The sequence below is a fragment of the Carcharhinus amblyrhynchos genome, chromosome 1 (genome assembly GCF_965287045.1).
Source record: "Carcharhinus amblyrhynchos chromosome 1, sCarAmb.v2.hapA, whole genome shotgun sequence".
Lineage (NCBI taxonomy): Eukaryota > Metazoa > Chordata > Chondrichthyes > Carcharhiniformes > Carcharhinidae > Carcharhinus > Carcharhinus amblyrhynchos.
In genome coordinates, this window is record NC_137324.1 from 12,650,294 (window position 1) to 12,669,254 (window position 18,961).

General features: G+C 46.1%; 1 protein-coding gene across 1 annotated transcript in view; it reads right to left on the minus strand.

Annotated features, from left to right (window-relative positions):
• The window catches only part of LOC145346307 (dedicator of cytokinesis protein 2-like), a 1,149,449-nt gene that overhangs the window by 805,318 nt on the left and 325,170 nt on the right, over window positions 1-18,961 (minus strand). The window contains exon 20 of the mRNA XM_080193520.1: window positions 6,661-6,750. Coding sequence (XP_080049646.1) covers window positions 6,661-6,750 — 90 coding nt within the window. The remainder of the gene's footprint in view (window positions 1-6,660; window positions 6,751-18,961) is intronic.

Genomic DNA, 18,961 nt, shown 5'->3' on the forward strand with positions numbered 1-18,961 from the left:
GAAGTTCTGTGGAGCAAAGGGAGCCTGGCATGTTTATCCACAGATCTCTGAAAGCTGAAGAGCATGTTAATAGGGTGGTGAAAAAGGCAGATAGGAACTTGCCTTTATCAATCGAAGCAAAGGATACAAAAGCAGGGAAGCCATGTTGGAGTTGCATAGAGCTTCGTGAGGCCACAGCTAGAATACTGTGTGTAGTTCTGGTTGCCACGTTATCAGAAGGTTGTGAATGCACTGGAGGAAGTGCAGAGGAGATTCACCAGGATGCTGCCTGGGATGGAACACTTAAGTTACGAAGAGAGGTTGCATACAAAGAACAAAGAAAAGTACAGCACATGAACAGGCCATCCAATCCTGTGCCGATAATGATGCCCTAACTAAATTAAAAAAAAACCTCCTGCCCTTACTCAGTCCATATATCCCTCTATTCCCTCCCTATTCACTTACCCAATCAGATGTCTCTTATATGTTACTAATGTGTCATGCATATGCTCACACACTCAGCCTGTCCAGATCATACTGAAGTATTTCTCTGTCCCCCTCACAGTTCACCCTCCCAAACAAAAATGCACCTAACCAGCGTATCTTTCGGATTGTGGGAGGAAACTGCCACCTGGAGTAAACCCACTCAGACACAGGGAGAATGCGTAGGCTCCGCACAGACAGTGACCCAAGCCAAGAATTGAGCCCAGGTCACTGGCGCTGAGAGACAGCAGTGCTAACTACTGTGCCACCGTGCACTAAAACTACTTGGGGTGTTTATCTGAGGAAGGGTGTTCTTGTAATGGAGAGAATACAGAGAAGTATGCTTCGACATTGCCCCTTAGAGTCTAGGGATGTGTAGGTTAGAGGGATGAGTGGGTATAATATGTAGGGATATTGGGGTAGGGCCTGGGTGGGACTGTGCTCGGTGCAGACTCGATGGGCTGAAGGGCTTCTTTCTGCACTGTAGGTTTCTATGATTCTAAGTTTTACCAGGCTGATTCTTGGGATGGCAGGTCTGTCATATGAGAAGACACTAAGTCAGTTAAGATTTTATTCATTGGAGTTTAGAAGAGTGAGAGGGGATCACATAGAAACTTATGAAATTCTAACAGGATCAGACAGGTAGATACAGAAAGAATGTTTCCAATGGTGGGGGAGCCCAGAACGAGGGGTCATTGTTTGAGAATAAGGGATAAAACTTTTAGAACTGAGGTGAGGGGAAATTTTGTCACCCAGAGGGTGATGAATGCGTGGAATTCTGTACCACAGAGAGTAGTTGAGGCCAAAATGTGTGATTTCAAGAAGAAATTGGATTAAGGGCAGCACCGTGACACAATGGTTAGCACTGCTTCTTCACAGTGCCAGGGTGTCGGGAGGGCTAGCTAGGGTAAATGCAGGGGTTATGTGGATAGGGTCTGAGTGGGATTGTGATTGGCGCAGACTCGATGGGCTGAATGGCCTCCTTCTGCACTGTTGGATCCTATGATTCTATATGACCGCTGGGGCTAAAGGGATCGAGGGATATGGGGAGAAGGTGGGGAATCAGGATATTGAATTCGATGATCAGCCATGATCAAAATGAATGTCAGAGCAGGCTCGAAAGGCCAGCCCCTGCTTCTAGCTTCTATGTTTCTAAGCCTGCTCCACCATTCATTTTGAACATGGGCTAACCATCAAAATCAATATCCTTGTAGACTAGGGCAGTTCAAGGTGAAAAGCTACTGCCATCTATTCCGAGGCAACTGGAGCTGGTCAATCGATGCCAGTGAGCCGAGGCTACCATCAGCATCAACAGGTATTCTGCAAAGTCAACTAGAAACTTTCAGTGTTGACTTTTGAAGCACGATTACGACTGAAGCCAACGCTCTTCTCACCAGACGTGCACGGGTGATTGCTTTCCAGCAGAGGTCATTAGAAAGTGAGGTGCGGTTGGTGCCAGGACTGACAGTATTGGCGCACTCGGAACAGCTGGATCTCCCCAGCGGCTGAGCTTAATTAGCTGAGCAGGCACGTGGGACTGAATCACCCAGCTCCAGTGAAAATGAAAGGCCAAACTTCAACCAACACTTGGCTGTTTCACGAAAGCAAAATGCTGCAGGTGCTTGGAATCTGGAACAAAAACAGGAAACGCTGGGAAATCTCAGCAGGTCTGACAGCACCTGCGGAGGGAGAATAGAGCCAACGTTTCGAGGCTGGATGACCCTTCAACAGAGCTCCACCTGACCACGGCTTTGACAAAGGGTCACCCAGACTCGAAACGTTGGCCCCATTCTCCTTCACTGACGCTGTCAGACTTCTGAGATTTTCCAGCACTTTGTTTTTATTTCATTGTTTCCTCGATTCCGAGCTAATTTAAAGTCACAACAGTAAGTTGTAATCATCACCGCTGGAGATGACAAAGATTTTACCTTGGCCATGAAGGAGAGCAGAGGGTAGTCAAAATGGCCGTCAGGTTGTGATCAAAGTGGGTGGCACGGTGGCACAGCGTTTAGCACTGATGCCTCACAACACCAAGGACCCGGGTTCGATTCCGACGTCGGGTGACAGTCTGTGTGAAGTCTGCACATTTTCCCCATGTCTGCGTGGGTTTCCTCCGGGTGGTCCCATAGTCCGATGATGTGTGGGTTAGGTTGATTGTCCATGCTAAATTGTCTCTAAGTGTCCCAAGATATGTAGGTTAGGGGGATTAGCAGGGAAAATACATGAGGTTATGGGGATAGGGGCTGGGTGGGATTGTTGTCAGTGCTGGTTCAATGGGCTGAATGGCCTCCTTGTGTACTGTAGGGGTTCTATGATTCTAAGGTGGTTGCTATGTTGGCATGGCTGATGCTATTTTGGGCAGGGCTATTTCAGACCCAGGAAGACTGTTCACCCTGGGAAGTGGGGGGGCCGACCTAATGTACTAGGGTTGCTGGCCCAATGGTGTTGTTGGCACTGAGGCTGGAGTAACGGGAAGTCCATGATCCTGCCAGCCGAAAGGAGTAGAGGCAGCAGGGTGGGCAGAGCTCCTCAGCCCTGGGCTCCCCTCTTCCTCCCGCCACTGTGAGCAGCTGCTATCATCATCCATTTTAGGAGAAACAGATGGCCACAAAAGTTTGGCCGGGTTCTCACTCCGACCAGCCCTGACATCTCTCCCGCCAACATAGTGTGGGAGACAACTCGGTGGATTCACAGCTGTTCTGGCAATGGCTTTAAGGAGAGAAAAGAGCTGATGTTGCGAGTCAAGATGACCCAAAATGAATGGTGGAGCAGGCTCGAAGGGCTGAATGGCCTATTCCTGCTTCACTGAAAGTGGCAATACAGGTGGAGAAGGTAGTCAAGAAGGCATACGGCATGCTTGCCTTCACTGGCTGTGGCATTGAGTTTAAAAATTGGCAAGTCATGGTGCAGCTTTATAGAACCTTAGTCAGGCCACACTTGGAATATAGTGTTCTATTCTGGTCGCCACTCTACCAGAAAGACATGGAGGCTTTGGAGAGGACATAAAAAAGATTTACCAGAATGTTGCCTGGCATGGAAGGCATTAGCTATGAGGAGAGTTTAGAGGAACTTGGTTTCTTCCCCTCTGGGACGATAGAGGTTGAGGGGCGACCTGATAGAAGTCTACAAGATTATGAGGGGCATGGACAGAGAGGATAGTTAGAAGCTTTTTCCAAGGTGAAAGAGTCAGGGGGCATAGGTTTAAGGTGCGAGAGACAATGTTTATAGGAGATGTACGAGGCAGGTTTTTTTTTACACAGAGAGTGGTGGGTGCCTGGAACTTGCTGCCGGGAGAGATAGTGGAAGCAGATATGAGAGTAGCTTTTAAGGGGCGACTTGACAAGTACATGAGTAAGATGGGAATAGAGGGTAGGGGGGTTTTAGTTCATTCAGTCAGCATGGTCGGTGCAGGCCTGGAGGGCTGAAGGGGCCTGTTCCTGTGTAATTTTCTTTGATCTTTATTTAAGAGCAATAGCTTGGTACCTTTGGATTTTTCCAGCTGAGGTTTCTCCTCAGCTAGAAACATTTTTAATCAGCCCCTGTGGGTAACATGGTTTTGAGTGACTGAAAACGACATTTTTTAAAAAAGTACAGCGCTATTTGCGAGTTATTTTAGGGTCGGTGACCAGCTATGACTGTCTTTTTTATTCAAAAGAAGCAACTTTCATTTTAAGAGCTTCCTCCAACACCTGATGCTCCAATAGCCAGCAAAGACGATTAATTCACCCTGTGGATAGCTGTGTCCTTGTCTTTCATAGCGAGAGGGTTCAAGATCAGGAGCAAGGATGTCTGGCTGCAATTATACAGAGCCTTGGTGAGGCCACTTCTGGAATATTGTGCGCAGTCCTGGTCTGCTTATCCAAGGAAGGATATGCTTGCTCCAGAGGGAGGGCAGAGAAGGTTTGCCCGACTGATTCCTGGCATGGCAGGAGTAACATATGAGGAGAGATTGAGGTGGTTAGGATTGCATTTGCTGGAATGTAGAAGAATGGCAACGGGGTGGATCTCATAGAAACCTATAAAGTTCTAACAGGGCTAGACAGGGTAGATGCAGGAAGGATGTTCCGGATGGTGGGGATATCCAAAACTAGGCGTCATAGTCTGAGGATAGAGGGTAGACCATTTAGTACAGAGATGAGGAGGTGACATGGGACACAGTCGTTAGCACTGCTGCCCTACAGCGCCAGGACCCGGGTTCAATTCCAGCCTCAGGTGACTGTCCATGTGGAGTTTGCACATTTTCCCTGTATCTGCATGGGTTTCCTCCAGGTGCTCCGGTTTCCTCCCACAGTCCAAAGATATGCAGATTATGTTGATTGGCTAGGATAAATTGAAACTGAATGGCAGGGGGATTAGGAGGGTAAATATGTGGGGTTAGGGGGATAGGACAGGACCCGAGTGGGGTTATTGTTGGTGCAGGCTCGATCGATCGCCAAATGGCCTCCTTCTGTGATTCTGTGATTAAATTTCTTCACCCAGAGAGTGGCCAGCCTTTGGAATTCGTTAGTATAGAAAGTAGTTGAGACTAAAACAGTGAATGTTTTCCAGAAGCAGTTACAGAAGCAGTACAATATGGTACAATAATAATGTTTTATGGTACAATAATAATGTTTTTTTTTCCTTTTCATTCATAGGTTTTAAGTTGGTCCGCCTTGTGTCCAACGAGGGGCATACACGCGATGGGTCATACTTGGACTGCTCCTGGTTGTTCGAGATTGGCCTAGTGCTTCATGTCGTTAGTGTGTGCCTAAACTGGACCAGATACTGGGCAAGACGACAGCTCAGTGACTATCACTGATTGCTGTGCAGACACATGGATTCGGGCTGGTGTCTGTGGGAGTTTGCACATTCTCCCCATGCTTGTGTGGGTTTCCTGCCACACCCCAAAGATGTGCTGTTAGGCTGATTGGCAGTAATAAATTGTCCCTAAATCAGTTTCCCTCAATCTGGATGGCCATAAAACATCAGACAAGGGTCGTGGGTGGAGAGGGGGACTGGTGGTGTTGAGATGGCGGCGTGGGCTCGTTGGGCCGAAGGGCCTGTTTCCCAGGCTTTTTTTGTTCTTTGTTCTTTTGTTCTTTAGTTCCTACGAAACTCATCTCTAAACTCCATGGCCTGGGCCTTGACTCCTCCCTCTGTGACTGGATCTTGAACTTCCTAGCCCACAGACCACAATCAGTAAGGATAGACAACACCACCTCCTCCCTGTGATCCCTAACACCGGCTTTATTCTCAGCCCCCTTCTATACTCTATGACTGTGGGGCCAAATTCCCCTCCAACTCAATTTTCAAGTTTGCTGATGAAACCACGTAGTGGGTAGGATCTCAAACAATGATGGGACAGAGCATAGGAATGAGATAGAGAATCTGGTGAACTGGTGCGGCGACAATAATCTCTCCTTCAATGTCAACAAAACAAAGGAGATTATTATCGACTTCAGGAAGAGTAGTGGAGGACATGCCCCTGTCTACATCAATGGCATCAAAGTTGAAATAGTCAAGGTGTCCAGATCACTAACAACCTGCCCTGGTTCCACACCATCCCCCCCCACTCACCCCACTGCACCTCACCTTATGCCGACACTATAGTTCAGAAAGCCCACCAATGCCTTTACTTCCTCAGAAGATTAAGAAAATTTGGCATGTCTGCTATGACTCTCACCAACTTTTACAGATGCACCACAGAAAGCATTCTTTTTGGTTGTATCACAGCTTGGTATGGCTCCTGCTCCGCCCAGGACCGCAACAAACTCCAAAAGGTGGTGACTGTAACCCAATCCATCACTCAAACCAGCCTCCCATCCATTGACTCTGTCTGCACTTCCCGCTGCCTCAGCAAAGCAGCCAGCATAATTAAGGACCCCATGCACCCCAGACATTCTCTCTTCCATCTTCTTCCAGTAGGAAAAAGATACATAAATCTGATGTCACATACCAACTGACTCAAGAACAGCTTCTTCCCTACTGCTGTCCGACTTTTGAATGGACTAACCTTGCATTAAGTTGATCTTTCTCTACACCCTAGCTATGACTGTAACACTACATTCTGCATCCTCTCATTTCCTTCTCTATGAACGGTATGTTCTGCATAGTGCGCAAGAAACAATCCTTTTCACTGTATGTTAATACATGTGACAATAATAAATCAAATCAAAGAAGTTACAGATGTGACAATAAACAGAGGGATTGAGATCTTACCAGGGCATCAAACACCAGCTTATCATATGTGTTGTTGTTTGAAAATTCCATCATGATGCTGAAGAGAGCATCCAGTGTATCTTGGAGAAACTGTGGAGAAAGAAAGAGAGGACAGGGTCAGAGGCAAGCTCCTGGGAATTCTGGTAATCTACTCAAAGAATTTGAAGAATTTCAATTTGCTCTACTGTCAAGAACATGAGTGCCGGACTGTCGGACTGGCCGTGGTAGTTTCGTCAACCTAGCAGGGGCAGGCATAAAACCAGGGAGGCATGTTGGCACAGTGATAAGCACTGCTGCTTCACAGTACCAGAGACCCAGGTTTGATTCCCAGGCTGGGTCACTGTCTGTGTGGAGGTTGCACATTCTCCCCATGTCTGCATGGCTTTCGGCCGGGTGCTCTGGTTTTCTCCCACAGTCCAAAAGATGTGCAGGCCAGGTGGATTGACCACGCTAAATTGCCCCTTAGTGTTAGGGGAACTAGCTAGGGTAAACGCATGGGGTTATGGGGATAGAGTCTGGGTGGGATTGTGGTTGGTGCAGTCTCAAAGAGCCAAATAGCCTCCTTATATTAACACTGCAATGAAAGTACTGTGAAATTCCCCTAGTTGCATTGCAGGAGTCTATGATGATTCTATAATAATCCCTTCTAAGTTTGAGCAGCAAGGCTTTGGAATTCCAGAGAAGGCCATTAGACATGGGAATGTTGAGTGAGGGTGGGGGCTGGGGAGTAGCGGAGGGTGCGGAGAAATAAAAGTTCAATTTTTGGTGAAGGAAACAGCAAGTTGCCTTACGATCTCAGGGCATCCCAAAGCATACTTTAAAAGTCCAATCATTGTTTTGACATCGGAAAAACATAGTGACTAATTTGAGGGCCTGCAAGCAAGTAATGTGATAATGACCAGATAATGTGTTCTTTGTTTAGTGAGATTGGGTTTGGAGTAAATGTTGCCAAGGACACCAGGGAATTCCCCTGCTCTTCTTTGAATAGCATCCCGGGATCCTTTACATCCTTCAGGAGAAGATCTGATCTCAGCGTGGATAGAGAATTGGCTGTCAAATAGGAGGCAGACAGTGAGGGTCAATGGGTGCTATTTGGATTGGCAGTTGGTGACTAGTGGAGTGCCCCAGGGGTCAGTGCTGGGGCCTCAGCTATTCACCATTTATATAGATGATCTGGAGGAGGAAGCCGAGTGTAGGGTGTCGAAATTTGCTGATGACACCAAGGTTGGTGGAACGGCAAATTATGCGGAGGGTGTGGAGAGTCTGCAGAAGGATCTAGATAGGCTGGGCGAATGGGCCAGGAACTGGCAAATGGAATTTAATGTTGGCAAATGTGAGGTTGTCCACTTTGGTAGGAATAATGGTCGGAAGGACTATTACTTACGTGGCGAAAAGCTGCAGCATGTGACGGTGCAGAGGGACCTCGGGGTCCTTGTGCATGAGTCGCAAAAACCCAGCTTGCAGGTGCAGCAGGTGGTCAGGAAGGCGAATAGGATGCTGGCCTTCATAGCGAGAGGGATTGAATATAAAAGTAGGGAGGTCTTGCTGCAGCTGTACAGGGCACTGGTGAGGCCGCAGCTGGAGTACTGTGTGCAGTTTTGGTCACTGCACTTAGGCAAGGATATTTTAGCCTTGGAGGGAGTGCAGAGGAGGTTTACTCGGCTGATACCGGAGTTGAGGGGGTTGAGATATGAGCAGAGGTTGAATAAACTAGGCTTGTACTCATTCGAGTTTAGAAGAATGAGGAGAGATCTCATTGAGACGCATAAGATGTTGAATGGGATGGATAGGATAGAGGTGGAGAGGCTCTTCCCGCTCAGAAAGGACAGTAGGACTAGAGGGCACAGCCTCAGGATAAAGGGGGGGCGGTTTAGAACGGAGTTGAGGAGGAACTTCTTCACTCAAAGGGTGGTGAATCTCTGGAATTCTCTGCCCGTTGAAGTGGTGGAGGCTGCCTCACAATATTTTTAAGACGCGGGTTGATAGGTTTTTGATAGGCAAGGGGATTAAGGGTTGTGGGGAGAGGGCGGGAATGTGGAACTGAGCCATGACAGATCAGCCATGATCTTATTGAATGGCGGGGCAGGCTCAAGGGGCTAGATGGCCTACTCCTGCTCCTATTTCTTATGTTCTTATGATCAGAAAGAGGACATTTCCAACAGTGTAGGACTCGCTTAGTATTGCATTGGAGGTTCTGCTTAGGTCACGTTCTCACGCCCACGTGTAGCAATTGAAACCACGATGTTCGGATTTCAAAGGTGGCTGTAATGTTGTCCAAGTCATAGCTGACACCTTGCACTACAATCCTGACATACTGCACATTCTCCCCCATTAATATCCAACTGTTTTGTGCAACTCCCAGTCCAACTGAGCTGTATCTGCAGAAGGTCTTTTGCTGACAACAATTTTGCTGGCTCAGCTTCTCCTGGTTTTGGCAAACAATTGCCATTCATTGACCACCAAAGCCAACATTTGAACATTTCACCGTCTACCAGCCTGGCAGTGGAATTGTTGGTTTTAAGCATCCCTTCCATAGCCCCAGCAACATTGGATACCAAGAACAGACTGCCACAAATTTGCTACATGAATGCAAACTCCTGCTGTTTACAATGCATGACCGTGAATAAGGAAGTCCCTGTCATTTGAAGGCTCGTGGAAGACATTGCTGAGGTCACTATTGTAAAGGAGCTGGATAAGCACCAATACACATCACATAGCCACAGAGAGAGGTCATATAACAGAGGAAGGCCATTCCGCCGATTGAAGCCAGCTCTCTGTGTGAGCAGCTCACCTCGTGCCACTCCTTCACTTTGAACTGTGAGAGGAAACCCATGCAGATACAGGGAGAAAGTGCAGACTCCACACAAACGGTGACCGAGGCTGGAATTGAACCTGGGACCCTGGCGCTGTGAGGCAGCAGGTATCTCTTTTTTTAAATTCATTTTATGAGGACTTCCCTGGCTGGCCCAGCATTTATTGCCCATCCCTAGCTCCCTTTCAGAGGGCATTTGAATGTCAACCACATTGCTGTGGCTCTGGATTCACATATAGGGCGGACCAGATAAGGGCAGCAGATTTCTTTCCCTAAAGGACATTAGTGAACCAGATGGGTTTTTCCAACAATTGACAATGGTTTCATGGTCATCGGTTGAATTTCAAGGATAGATCCTTACCGAATTCAAATTTCACCCTCTGCTGTGGTAGGATTCGAACCCAGGTCTCCAGAGCATTATCCTGGGTCTCTGGATTACTAGTCCAGTGAAAATGCCACTGCACCATTGCCTCCCCTGCTTCTGCTAAGGGAGGTCTCCACCTGGAAGGTTCAGCTGCAAAGAGGAGAGAATACCCCGAAAGATTGGATGAGTTGCTGACTTGTGATTTCCTCTGCTGGCATTTTTCTTTCACTCTGGTGTGCTCTCATAGGAGGCTGGACAGGAGGCCAGACCATTTTTCATCTGACTGTGCCAGAAGGAGCAACCCTGGGATAGATTCTCACACGGCTCAAAGTCGATACTAAAATCTCCTGAGTGAAGCCTTCAGAGTGTCAGAGGTTTGCCATTAGTTCTTTCACCTTTCACCTTAAAGCACTGTCCTCTAAGTCACAGAGTCATAGAGGTTATAGTATTGCCCCAACAGGCCCTTCAGCCCAACTGGTCCATGCCGCCTTTTTTTTTAATCACTAAGCCAGTCCCAATTACCTATGTTTGGCCCATATCCCTCTATATCCATCTTACCCATGCCTTTTAAAAGACAAAATTATGCCAATATCTACTATTACTTCTGGCAGCTTGTTCCAGGCATTCACCACCCTGTGTAAAAGAATTGGACCCTTTTGCACCTTTCCCCTCTCATCTTAAACCTATGCCCTCTAGCTTTAGACTCCCCTACCTTTTGGGAAAAGATGTTGACTATTTAGCTGATCTACGTCCCTCATTATTTTACAGACTTCCATCAGATCGTCCCAAAGTCTCCTACACCCCAGAGGAAAAAAGCCTCAGCCTATTCGACCTCTGGTATCTTACCTTTCCACCAATGGGAACGGTTTCTCCCGATCTGCTCTGTCCAGACTAATGATTTTGAACACCAGTCAGTAAATAATACAGGGTGCAGACTCAAAAAGATAAACCGGATCAGCACCATTTTAAAAGAATTATTGCTCCCAGGGTGTGACCAGCTAGCCAGAAGCACAAGTACACCCACAGTGCTGTGAGGGAGAAAATTCCAGGACTTTGGACCCAGCAACTGTGAAGGAACGGTGATATGTTTCCAAGTCAGGGTGGCGAGTGGCCTGGAGGGGAAATTCCAGGCGGTGATGTTCCCACGTACCTACTGCCCTTGTCCTTCTAGTTGGTTGTGTGCTGATTTGGAAGGTGCTGTCGAAGGAGTCTTGGTGAATTGCTGCAGTGCATCTTGTAGATGGTACACACTGCTGCCACTCTGTGATAGTGGTGGAGGGAGTGGATATTTGTGGATGCGATGCCGATCAAGTGGGCTGCTTTGTCCCGGATAGTGTTGAGCTTCTCGAGTGTTGTTTGAGCTGCACCCATCCAGGCAAATTGAGAGTATTCCCTCAAACTCCTGACTTGTGCCTTGTAGACAGTGGACAGGCTTTGGGGTGTCAGGAGGTGAGTTACTCTCTGCAAGATTCCTAACCTTTGACCTGCCCTTGTAACCGTAGCATTTATATGGCCGGTACTGTTCAGATATTGGAGCAGAATTAGGTCATTTGACCCATCAAGTCTGCTCCACCATTCAGTTGTGACTTATAAGTTTCTCAAACCCATTCTCTCGCTTTTTCTTCATACCTTTGATCCCCTTACCATTCAAAACCCATCTATCTCTGTCTTAAAGACACTCAATGACCCGACCTCCACAGCTTTCTGTGGCAATAAATTCCACAGATTCGCCACCCTCTGACTGAAGAAATTCCTCCCCATCTCAGTTCTAAAAGTTCTCCTCTTTACTCTGAGGCTGTGCCCTGGGATCCTAGCCTCTCCTATTAATGAAAATATCGTCCCCACGTCCACTCTTTCCACTCCTATCATTATTCTGTAAGTTTCTATGAGGTTCCCCCCCCACCTCATCCCACTAAAATCCAACAAGCACAGACCCAGAGTCTTCAGACACTCCTCATACATCAAGCCTTTCAATGCCAGGGCCATTCTTGTGAACCTCCCCTGGATCCTCTCCAAGACAATCACATCCTTCCTTAGATACAGGGCCCAAAATTGCTCACACTATTCTAAATGTGGTCTCACCAGAGCCTTAAAAAGACTCAGCAGTACATGAGTAAGGGATGTAGTTCTTAAATGGGATGTTAACTGAGAAACTTTAAAGTCTGTCCATGCAAGGTAGAGCAATGGGGAAACATGGTGGCACAATGCTTAGCACTGCTGCCTCACAGCGCAAGGGACCTGGATTCAATTCCGGCCTTCGGTCACTATCTGTGTGGAGTTTGCATGTTCTCCACGTGTCTCTGTGGGTTTCTGTGCTTTGGTTTCCTCCCACAGTCCAAAGATGTGCTGGTTAGGTGCATTGGCTGGGCTAAGTTCCCCCTCAGTGTACCCGAACAGGTGCTGGAGTGTGGCAACTCAGACATTTTCACAGTTAACTGCATTGTTAATGTAAGAATACGTGTGACTAATAAATAAACTTTAACTGTAGTTGGATTCTCAGCGGGAAGGATGCCATTGTTAATGCGGGAGATTAATTGGAAAGGGTTACTAATCCTGGGAGCATGAAGGATCAGCTTTAATATCATTAGAGCTATTGTAACCCAGGGCTGGAAGGAGTTACTCAACTGAACAGTGCAGTATGTCTTATAGAGACTTACAAGATAATGGAAGGGCTAGATAGGATACAGGTAGAGATATTCTTCCCACTTAGAAAGGATAGCAGAACTAGAGGGCACAGCCTCAAAATAAGGGCGGGGAGCAGGTTAGATCGGAGCTGAGGAGGAACTTCTTCACTCAAAAGGGTGGTGAGTCTCTGGGATTCTCTACTCATTGAAGTGGTGGAGGCTACCTCGCTGAACATATTTAAGTCACGGGTAGATAGGTTTCCGATAGACAAGGGAATTAAAGGTTATGGGGAGAAAGCAGGAAAGTGGAACTGATCCACTTCAAATCAGCCATGATCTTATTGAATGGCGGGGCAGGCTCGAAGGGCTAGATGGCCTACTCCTGCTCCTATTTCTTATGTTCTTATTTCTTATGTTCTTATGCAAGGAAGGGGAATTAATATCAGCCATTAACAGGAGAAGTTGGGCGCAATGAGATACTGAGCTTGGCAGTGCAACAGGATAGAATCAACAGCAGCCAACAGCAGAAGGTGGAGGGTAGGATGAATGACGGACTCTGACAGAATGAGGGAATTGGATGGGTAGGGATACAGTCATTACCGCAGGACGCTGGCTAGGAGGGGTAACTAAGTCTGATAGCTTGAGGGAGCTGGATTAACATGAGTCATTACCAAAAGGTGTTGTATGCACCGAGTTATTGAACCTGGCAGTGTGATGGTGCTGGATTAATGCATACGCTGTTGAAATGACAGCATTCAAGAGGCAACTCAGTCTAACAATAGCATCGGAGGCATTAATTCAATGGCCTCACTTGAATCCTTATTCCGTTTGACATTTTTATTGAGTCATATCATCAATCATGCAAGATGGGATAATTATTCTGCATATTTGATTGCCGTTTGTTTTCTATGAGGGGGTTAGAAGCAGCTGCAACCTCCATTTCGTCTGTGCTGTCTCTTACATGGGAAACACTTGTGGTAAGCTCACTCCCACATCAGCTCAATGTAAGGAAAGTGTCGACCCACGTCCAATTTGGCCTTCCAGTGTAAATACATAAAATGGAGTGTAGTTCAAGTGATCTTTTGAATAATTGGTGATGTGGTTCCCTGAGGTACCTTCCTATCTACCAACTCTAATGGAGCAGATCAGATGAGATTCATAGTGTGAATGGATTCTCTTACATGTAGCTATTTCTGGGTACTGAGAGTATTAAAGTTAGGCTTAATGCAGTATAAGAACACCGTTTTCTTTTATTCAGTTGTGGGACATGGGCGTCGCTGGCTGGCCAGCACTTATTGTCCATCCCGAGTTGTCTGAGGGCAGTTGAGAGTCAACCACATTGCTGTGGGATGTCAGAAGTTACAGTGAGACATAGATAGGATGCAAGGCTGGGCGGAGAAGTGACAGATGGACTTCAACGCGGATAAATGTGTAGTGGTCCATTTTGGCAGGTCCAATAGGGTGAAGGAGTACAATATCAAGGGTAGGACACTTAGCAGTGTTGAGGAGTTGAAGGACATCAATAGGACTCTTAAATTGGCCTTGCAGGTGGCAGATGTGATCAAGAAAGTGTATGGTGTGCTAGCCTTCATTAATCGAGGGATTGAGTTTAGGAGTCAGGAGGTAATGCCGCAACTTTATAAGACCCTTGTCAGACCCCACTTGGAGTACTGTGTGCAGTTCTGGTTGCCTCACTACAAGAAGGATGTGGAAGCTATTGAGAGGGTGCAGAGGAGGTTTACAAGGATGTTGCCTGGATTGGGAGCTATGACTTATGAAGATAGGTTGAGGGAGCTAGGTTTCTTCTCCCTGGAGAGACAAAGATTGAGAAGCGACCTGATAGAGGTTTATAAGATGTTGAGAGGTATAGATAGGGTGGATTCTCGGAGGCTATTTCCCAGGGCTGAAATGGTCGCTACGAGAGGACACAGGTTTAAGGTGCTGGGGAGTAGGTACAGAGGAGATGTCAAGGGTAAGTTTTTCACTCAGAGGATGGTGAGTGAGTGGAATTGGTTGCCGTCGGTGGTGGTAGAGACAAACTCGCTGGGGTCTTTTAAGAGACTTCTGGATGAATACATGGGATTTAATGGGATTGAGAGTTATAGATAGGCCTGGTAGATATGGATATGATTGGCACAACTTGTGGGCCGAAGGGCCTGTTTGTGCTGTAGTGTTCTATGTTCTATGAGTCACATGTAGGCCAGACCGGATAAAGGTGGCAGAGTTCCTTCTCTAAGAGACATGAGAATCCCTGCAGTACAAAAGGAAGCCATTTGGCCCACAGAGTCTGTACCGAACACAATCCCACCCAGGCCCTATTCCCGTATCCCCACACATTTACACTGTTAACCTCCTGCCACAAGGGTCAATTTAGTGAACCAGATGTGTTTTTCCAAAAATCGACAATGGTACTGTAGTCATCAATAGATTCTTAATTCCAGTTACTTTTCATTGAATGCAAATTCCACCATCCACTGTGGCGAGATTTGAATCCGGGTCCCCAAAACATTAGCTGAGTGTCTGGATTAATAGTCTAGCGATAATACCACTAGACCATTGTCTCCCCTTTATTTTCATTATTTCTACGTTTCCTTCTATGTAAAGCACTCCCTGTTTGATCCAAATCCTGGAATTCTCTACCGAACACCATCGTACACTTGTCAACAATGATAACTTGCCTTTATATGACAGTCCAATGATGTGCAGGTTAGGTTGATTGGCCATGTTAAATTTCCCCTTAGTGTTCCAATGTGCGTCGGGGAAATAACGATGGAAATGCGGGGACAGGAAACTTGATGGGCTGAATGGCCTCCTTCTACACTGTAGGGATTCTATGATTCTATGATATTTTTAACATTGTAAAATATCCTTCACAGGAATGGTATCAGATAAAAGAATTGGTGTATGCCACACAAAGACCGCTTGAATAAAAGCTAGACCAAGGAGTCAGTTTCAAAGAGCAATTTATAGGATAAGGAATATGGGGTACAGAGCTTCAGGGAGGGGATTGCCAAGTATCGGGCACAGGCAGCTAAAAGTACAGCCTCCAACGATGCAGCGAAGAAAATTAGGAATTTGCCAAAGATTGGAATTGGAAGATTGTAGGGACCATAGAGGCATTGTAGAGTTGGATGCGGTTACAGAGATTATGTAGAGAGAGGCCATGGATGGAGTGGTAGGCAATCATGAGAACTGTGAGGAGGAGATATTTCAGGACTCAGAACTAGTGTAGGTCAGGGGTGATGGGTGAAGGGAACTCGGTGCGAGTTAGATTAGGGTGGAGTGTTTTGAGGTGAACGTAAGCTGATAGCTGAGACCGCAAGTTAAAGCAAGATGGCTTCCCCCATTCACAATAACGTTAGCCAGAGGATTGGGAAACCTTTCAAAGCGAGCAGAGGACAACTAGAAAAGCAATAACGGGGGAGAAGATGAAATATGAGTGTAAGCTAGCTGGCAATATAAAAGAAGATAGGAAGAGTTATTTTCAATGTAAAGAAGGTCAGAAATAGGCAAAAAATAGGCATTGAATCACTGGAAAATGAGGCTGGAGAAGTAATAATAGGAAACAAAGCAATGGCAGAGGAACTGAATAGTTACTTTGCATCAGTCTTCACGGTGGCAGACACCAGTGGGATGCCTGAGCTCCAGGAGAATCAAGGGACACAGGTGAGTGTGGTGGCCATCACTAAGGAGAAGGTTCTGGGGAAACTGAAAGGTCTGAAGGTGGATAAATCTCCTGGACTAAATGGACTACATCCCAGAGTTCCAAAAGAGATAGCTGAGGAAATTTTGGAGGCATTGGTGGTGATCTTTCAGGAATCACCGGAGGCAGGGAGGGTCCCAGAGGACTGGAAAGTAGCTAATGTAACACTGTTGTTTAAGAAAGGAAGGAAGCAGCGGATGGGAAATTTTAGGCCGTTTAGCCTAACTTTGGTCATTGGCAAGATTTTAGTGCCCATTATTAAAGATGAGATTGCAGAATACTTGGCAGTGCATGATAAATTAGGACTTGACGGCTTTGTCAAAGGGAGGTCATGTCTGACAAATCTGTTAGAGCTCTTTGATGAGGTAACAAGGAAGTTAGATAAAGGAGAACCAGTAGACATGATTTATTTAGATTTCCAGAAGGCCTTTGACAAGATGTCGCATCGGAGACTGTTAAATAGGTAAAGTGCCCATATATTAAGGGTAAGATCCTGGCAATGGATAGAGGATTGGCTGACTAGCAGAAGGCAGAAAGTGGGGATAAAGGATGGCAGCCAGTGACTAGTGGTGTGCTTCAGGGGTCAGTGCTGAGACCACAACTTTTCACAATATACATTAACGATTTGGAGGAAGGAACTCAAGGCACTGTTGCTAAGCTTGCAGATGATATAAAGACATGTAGAGGGACAGGAGGCATCGAGGAAGCGGGGGGGGCTGCAGAAGGACTTGGACAGTTTGGAGAGTGGGCAAAGAAATGGCAGATGGAATACAATGTGGAAAAGTGTGACGTTATGCACTTTTGAAGGAGGAACGGAGGCATAGACTATTTTCTAAATGGGAAAATGCTTAGGAAATTAGAAACACGAAGGGAATTGGGAGTCATTGTTCAAGATTCTTTTAAGGTTAACACGCAGGTTCAGTCAGCAGTTAGGAAGTGTTAGCATTCATGTCAAGAGGGCTTGAAGACAAGAGCAGGGATGTATTTCTGAGGCTGTATAAGGCACTGGTCAGACTCCATTTGGAGTTCTATAAGAAATTTTGGGCCCCCCTATCGAAGGAAGGATGTGTTGACCTTGGAAAGGGTCTCGAAGAAGTTCACAAGAATGATCCCTGTTTCCACAAGGAGGAAAAACTAGAACCAGAGGGCACAGCTTCAGGCTAAAGGGCCAATCATTTAAAACAGCGATGAGGAGGAATTTCTTCAGCCAGAGAGTAATAAATCTATGGAACTCTTTTCCACAGAATTTGATTTATTATTGTCACACGTATTAACATACAGTGAAAAGTATTATTTCTTGTGCGGTGTACAGACAAAACATATCGTTTATAGAGAAGGAAACAAGAGAATGCAGAATGTAATGTTACAGTCATAGCTAGGGTGTAGAGGAAGATCAACTTAATGCAAGGTAATTCTATTCAAAAGTCTGTCAGCAGCAGAAGAAGCTGTTCTTGAGTCAGTTTTTCCCAAAGGAAGAAGGTGGAAGAGAGAATGTCTGGGGTGTGTGGGATCCTTGATTATGCTGGCTGCTTTGCTGAGGCAGCAAGAAGTGTAGACAGAGTCAATGGATGGGAGGCTGGTTTGCGTGATGGATTGGGCTACATTCATGACCTTTTGTAGTTTCTTGCGGTCTTGGGCAGAGCAGGAGCCATACCAAGCTTTGATACAACCAGAAAGAATGCTGTCTGTAAAAGTTGGTGAGAATCATAGCTGACATGCCAAATTTTGTTATTCTTCTGAGAAAGTAGAGGCATTGGTGAGCTTTCTTAACTATAGTGTCAGCATGGGGGGACTAGGACAGGTTGTTGGTGATCTGGAAGGCTGTGGAGGCCAGGACATTGAGTGTCTTTTGATTAATAAGGGGGTCAAGGGTTATGGGGAAAAGGCAGGAGAATGGGGATGAGAAAAATATCAGCCATAATTGAATGGTAGAGCAGACTTGATGGGCTGAGTGGCCTAATTCTGCTCCTTTGTCTTATGGTCTTATGGTTTTATGAAAACTAAGTACACAAATAGAAAAAGTCCTTCAGGCTTGTGATGTTTGGCAAGTTGCCAAACAATGGCAGATTCCTTTGCACACTGGTGTCTCTAAAATTAATTAGATTGGGGCATTACAGACTTAAGCTCTATTAAGACTGTATGTCTAATAGCAACCCAGAGCACGATAGGTTATGGTTTGCAAATGAATCATTTTGGATTACGTTATGTAAGCACTGAATCCTAATTAAACTGATGCAAGTTACAAATTGAACTAAGCATTTCTGAATCCCATTGTTATTATCCCCTTGGTTGGAATGAAAGAACTTTGGCGCTTCAGATAAAACCAAAAAGCTTATTCTGCGATGTCCTGGTGAGTGTTTCTGTGCATGACCATCAATATGACTGCCACAAAGCAAACACTCTACTGTTACGTTTCAGTCTTCCAAATGGATGTGCCTTGACTCTTGAGGACTTCAATTACGTGGAGAGCTGAGGAACAATGGACATTCCTCCTCCTAGCAGAGAAGGCAACGGAGACTTTAGATAGAGATGTTGAAAATTGTCAAGCGTTTTGATAGTATAAATAACGTAACTGTTGCCACTCACGGAACAGTTGATAAACAGAGCTTACAGAATTAAGGCCATGGACAAAAGACCCAGGGATGATGAGGAAAACATTCTTGCTATGCTGTTTTGTTGTAATTTGGAATGCATTGCATGAAGGCAATTTCAACATTAACTTTCCAAAGGGATTGGTTCTCAGGGAGTGCTTTACAGGACTCTGGAGAGTGGGCAAAGAACAAGTGGGCGCCACGGTA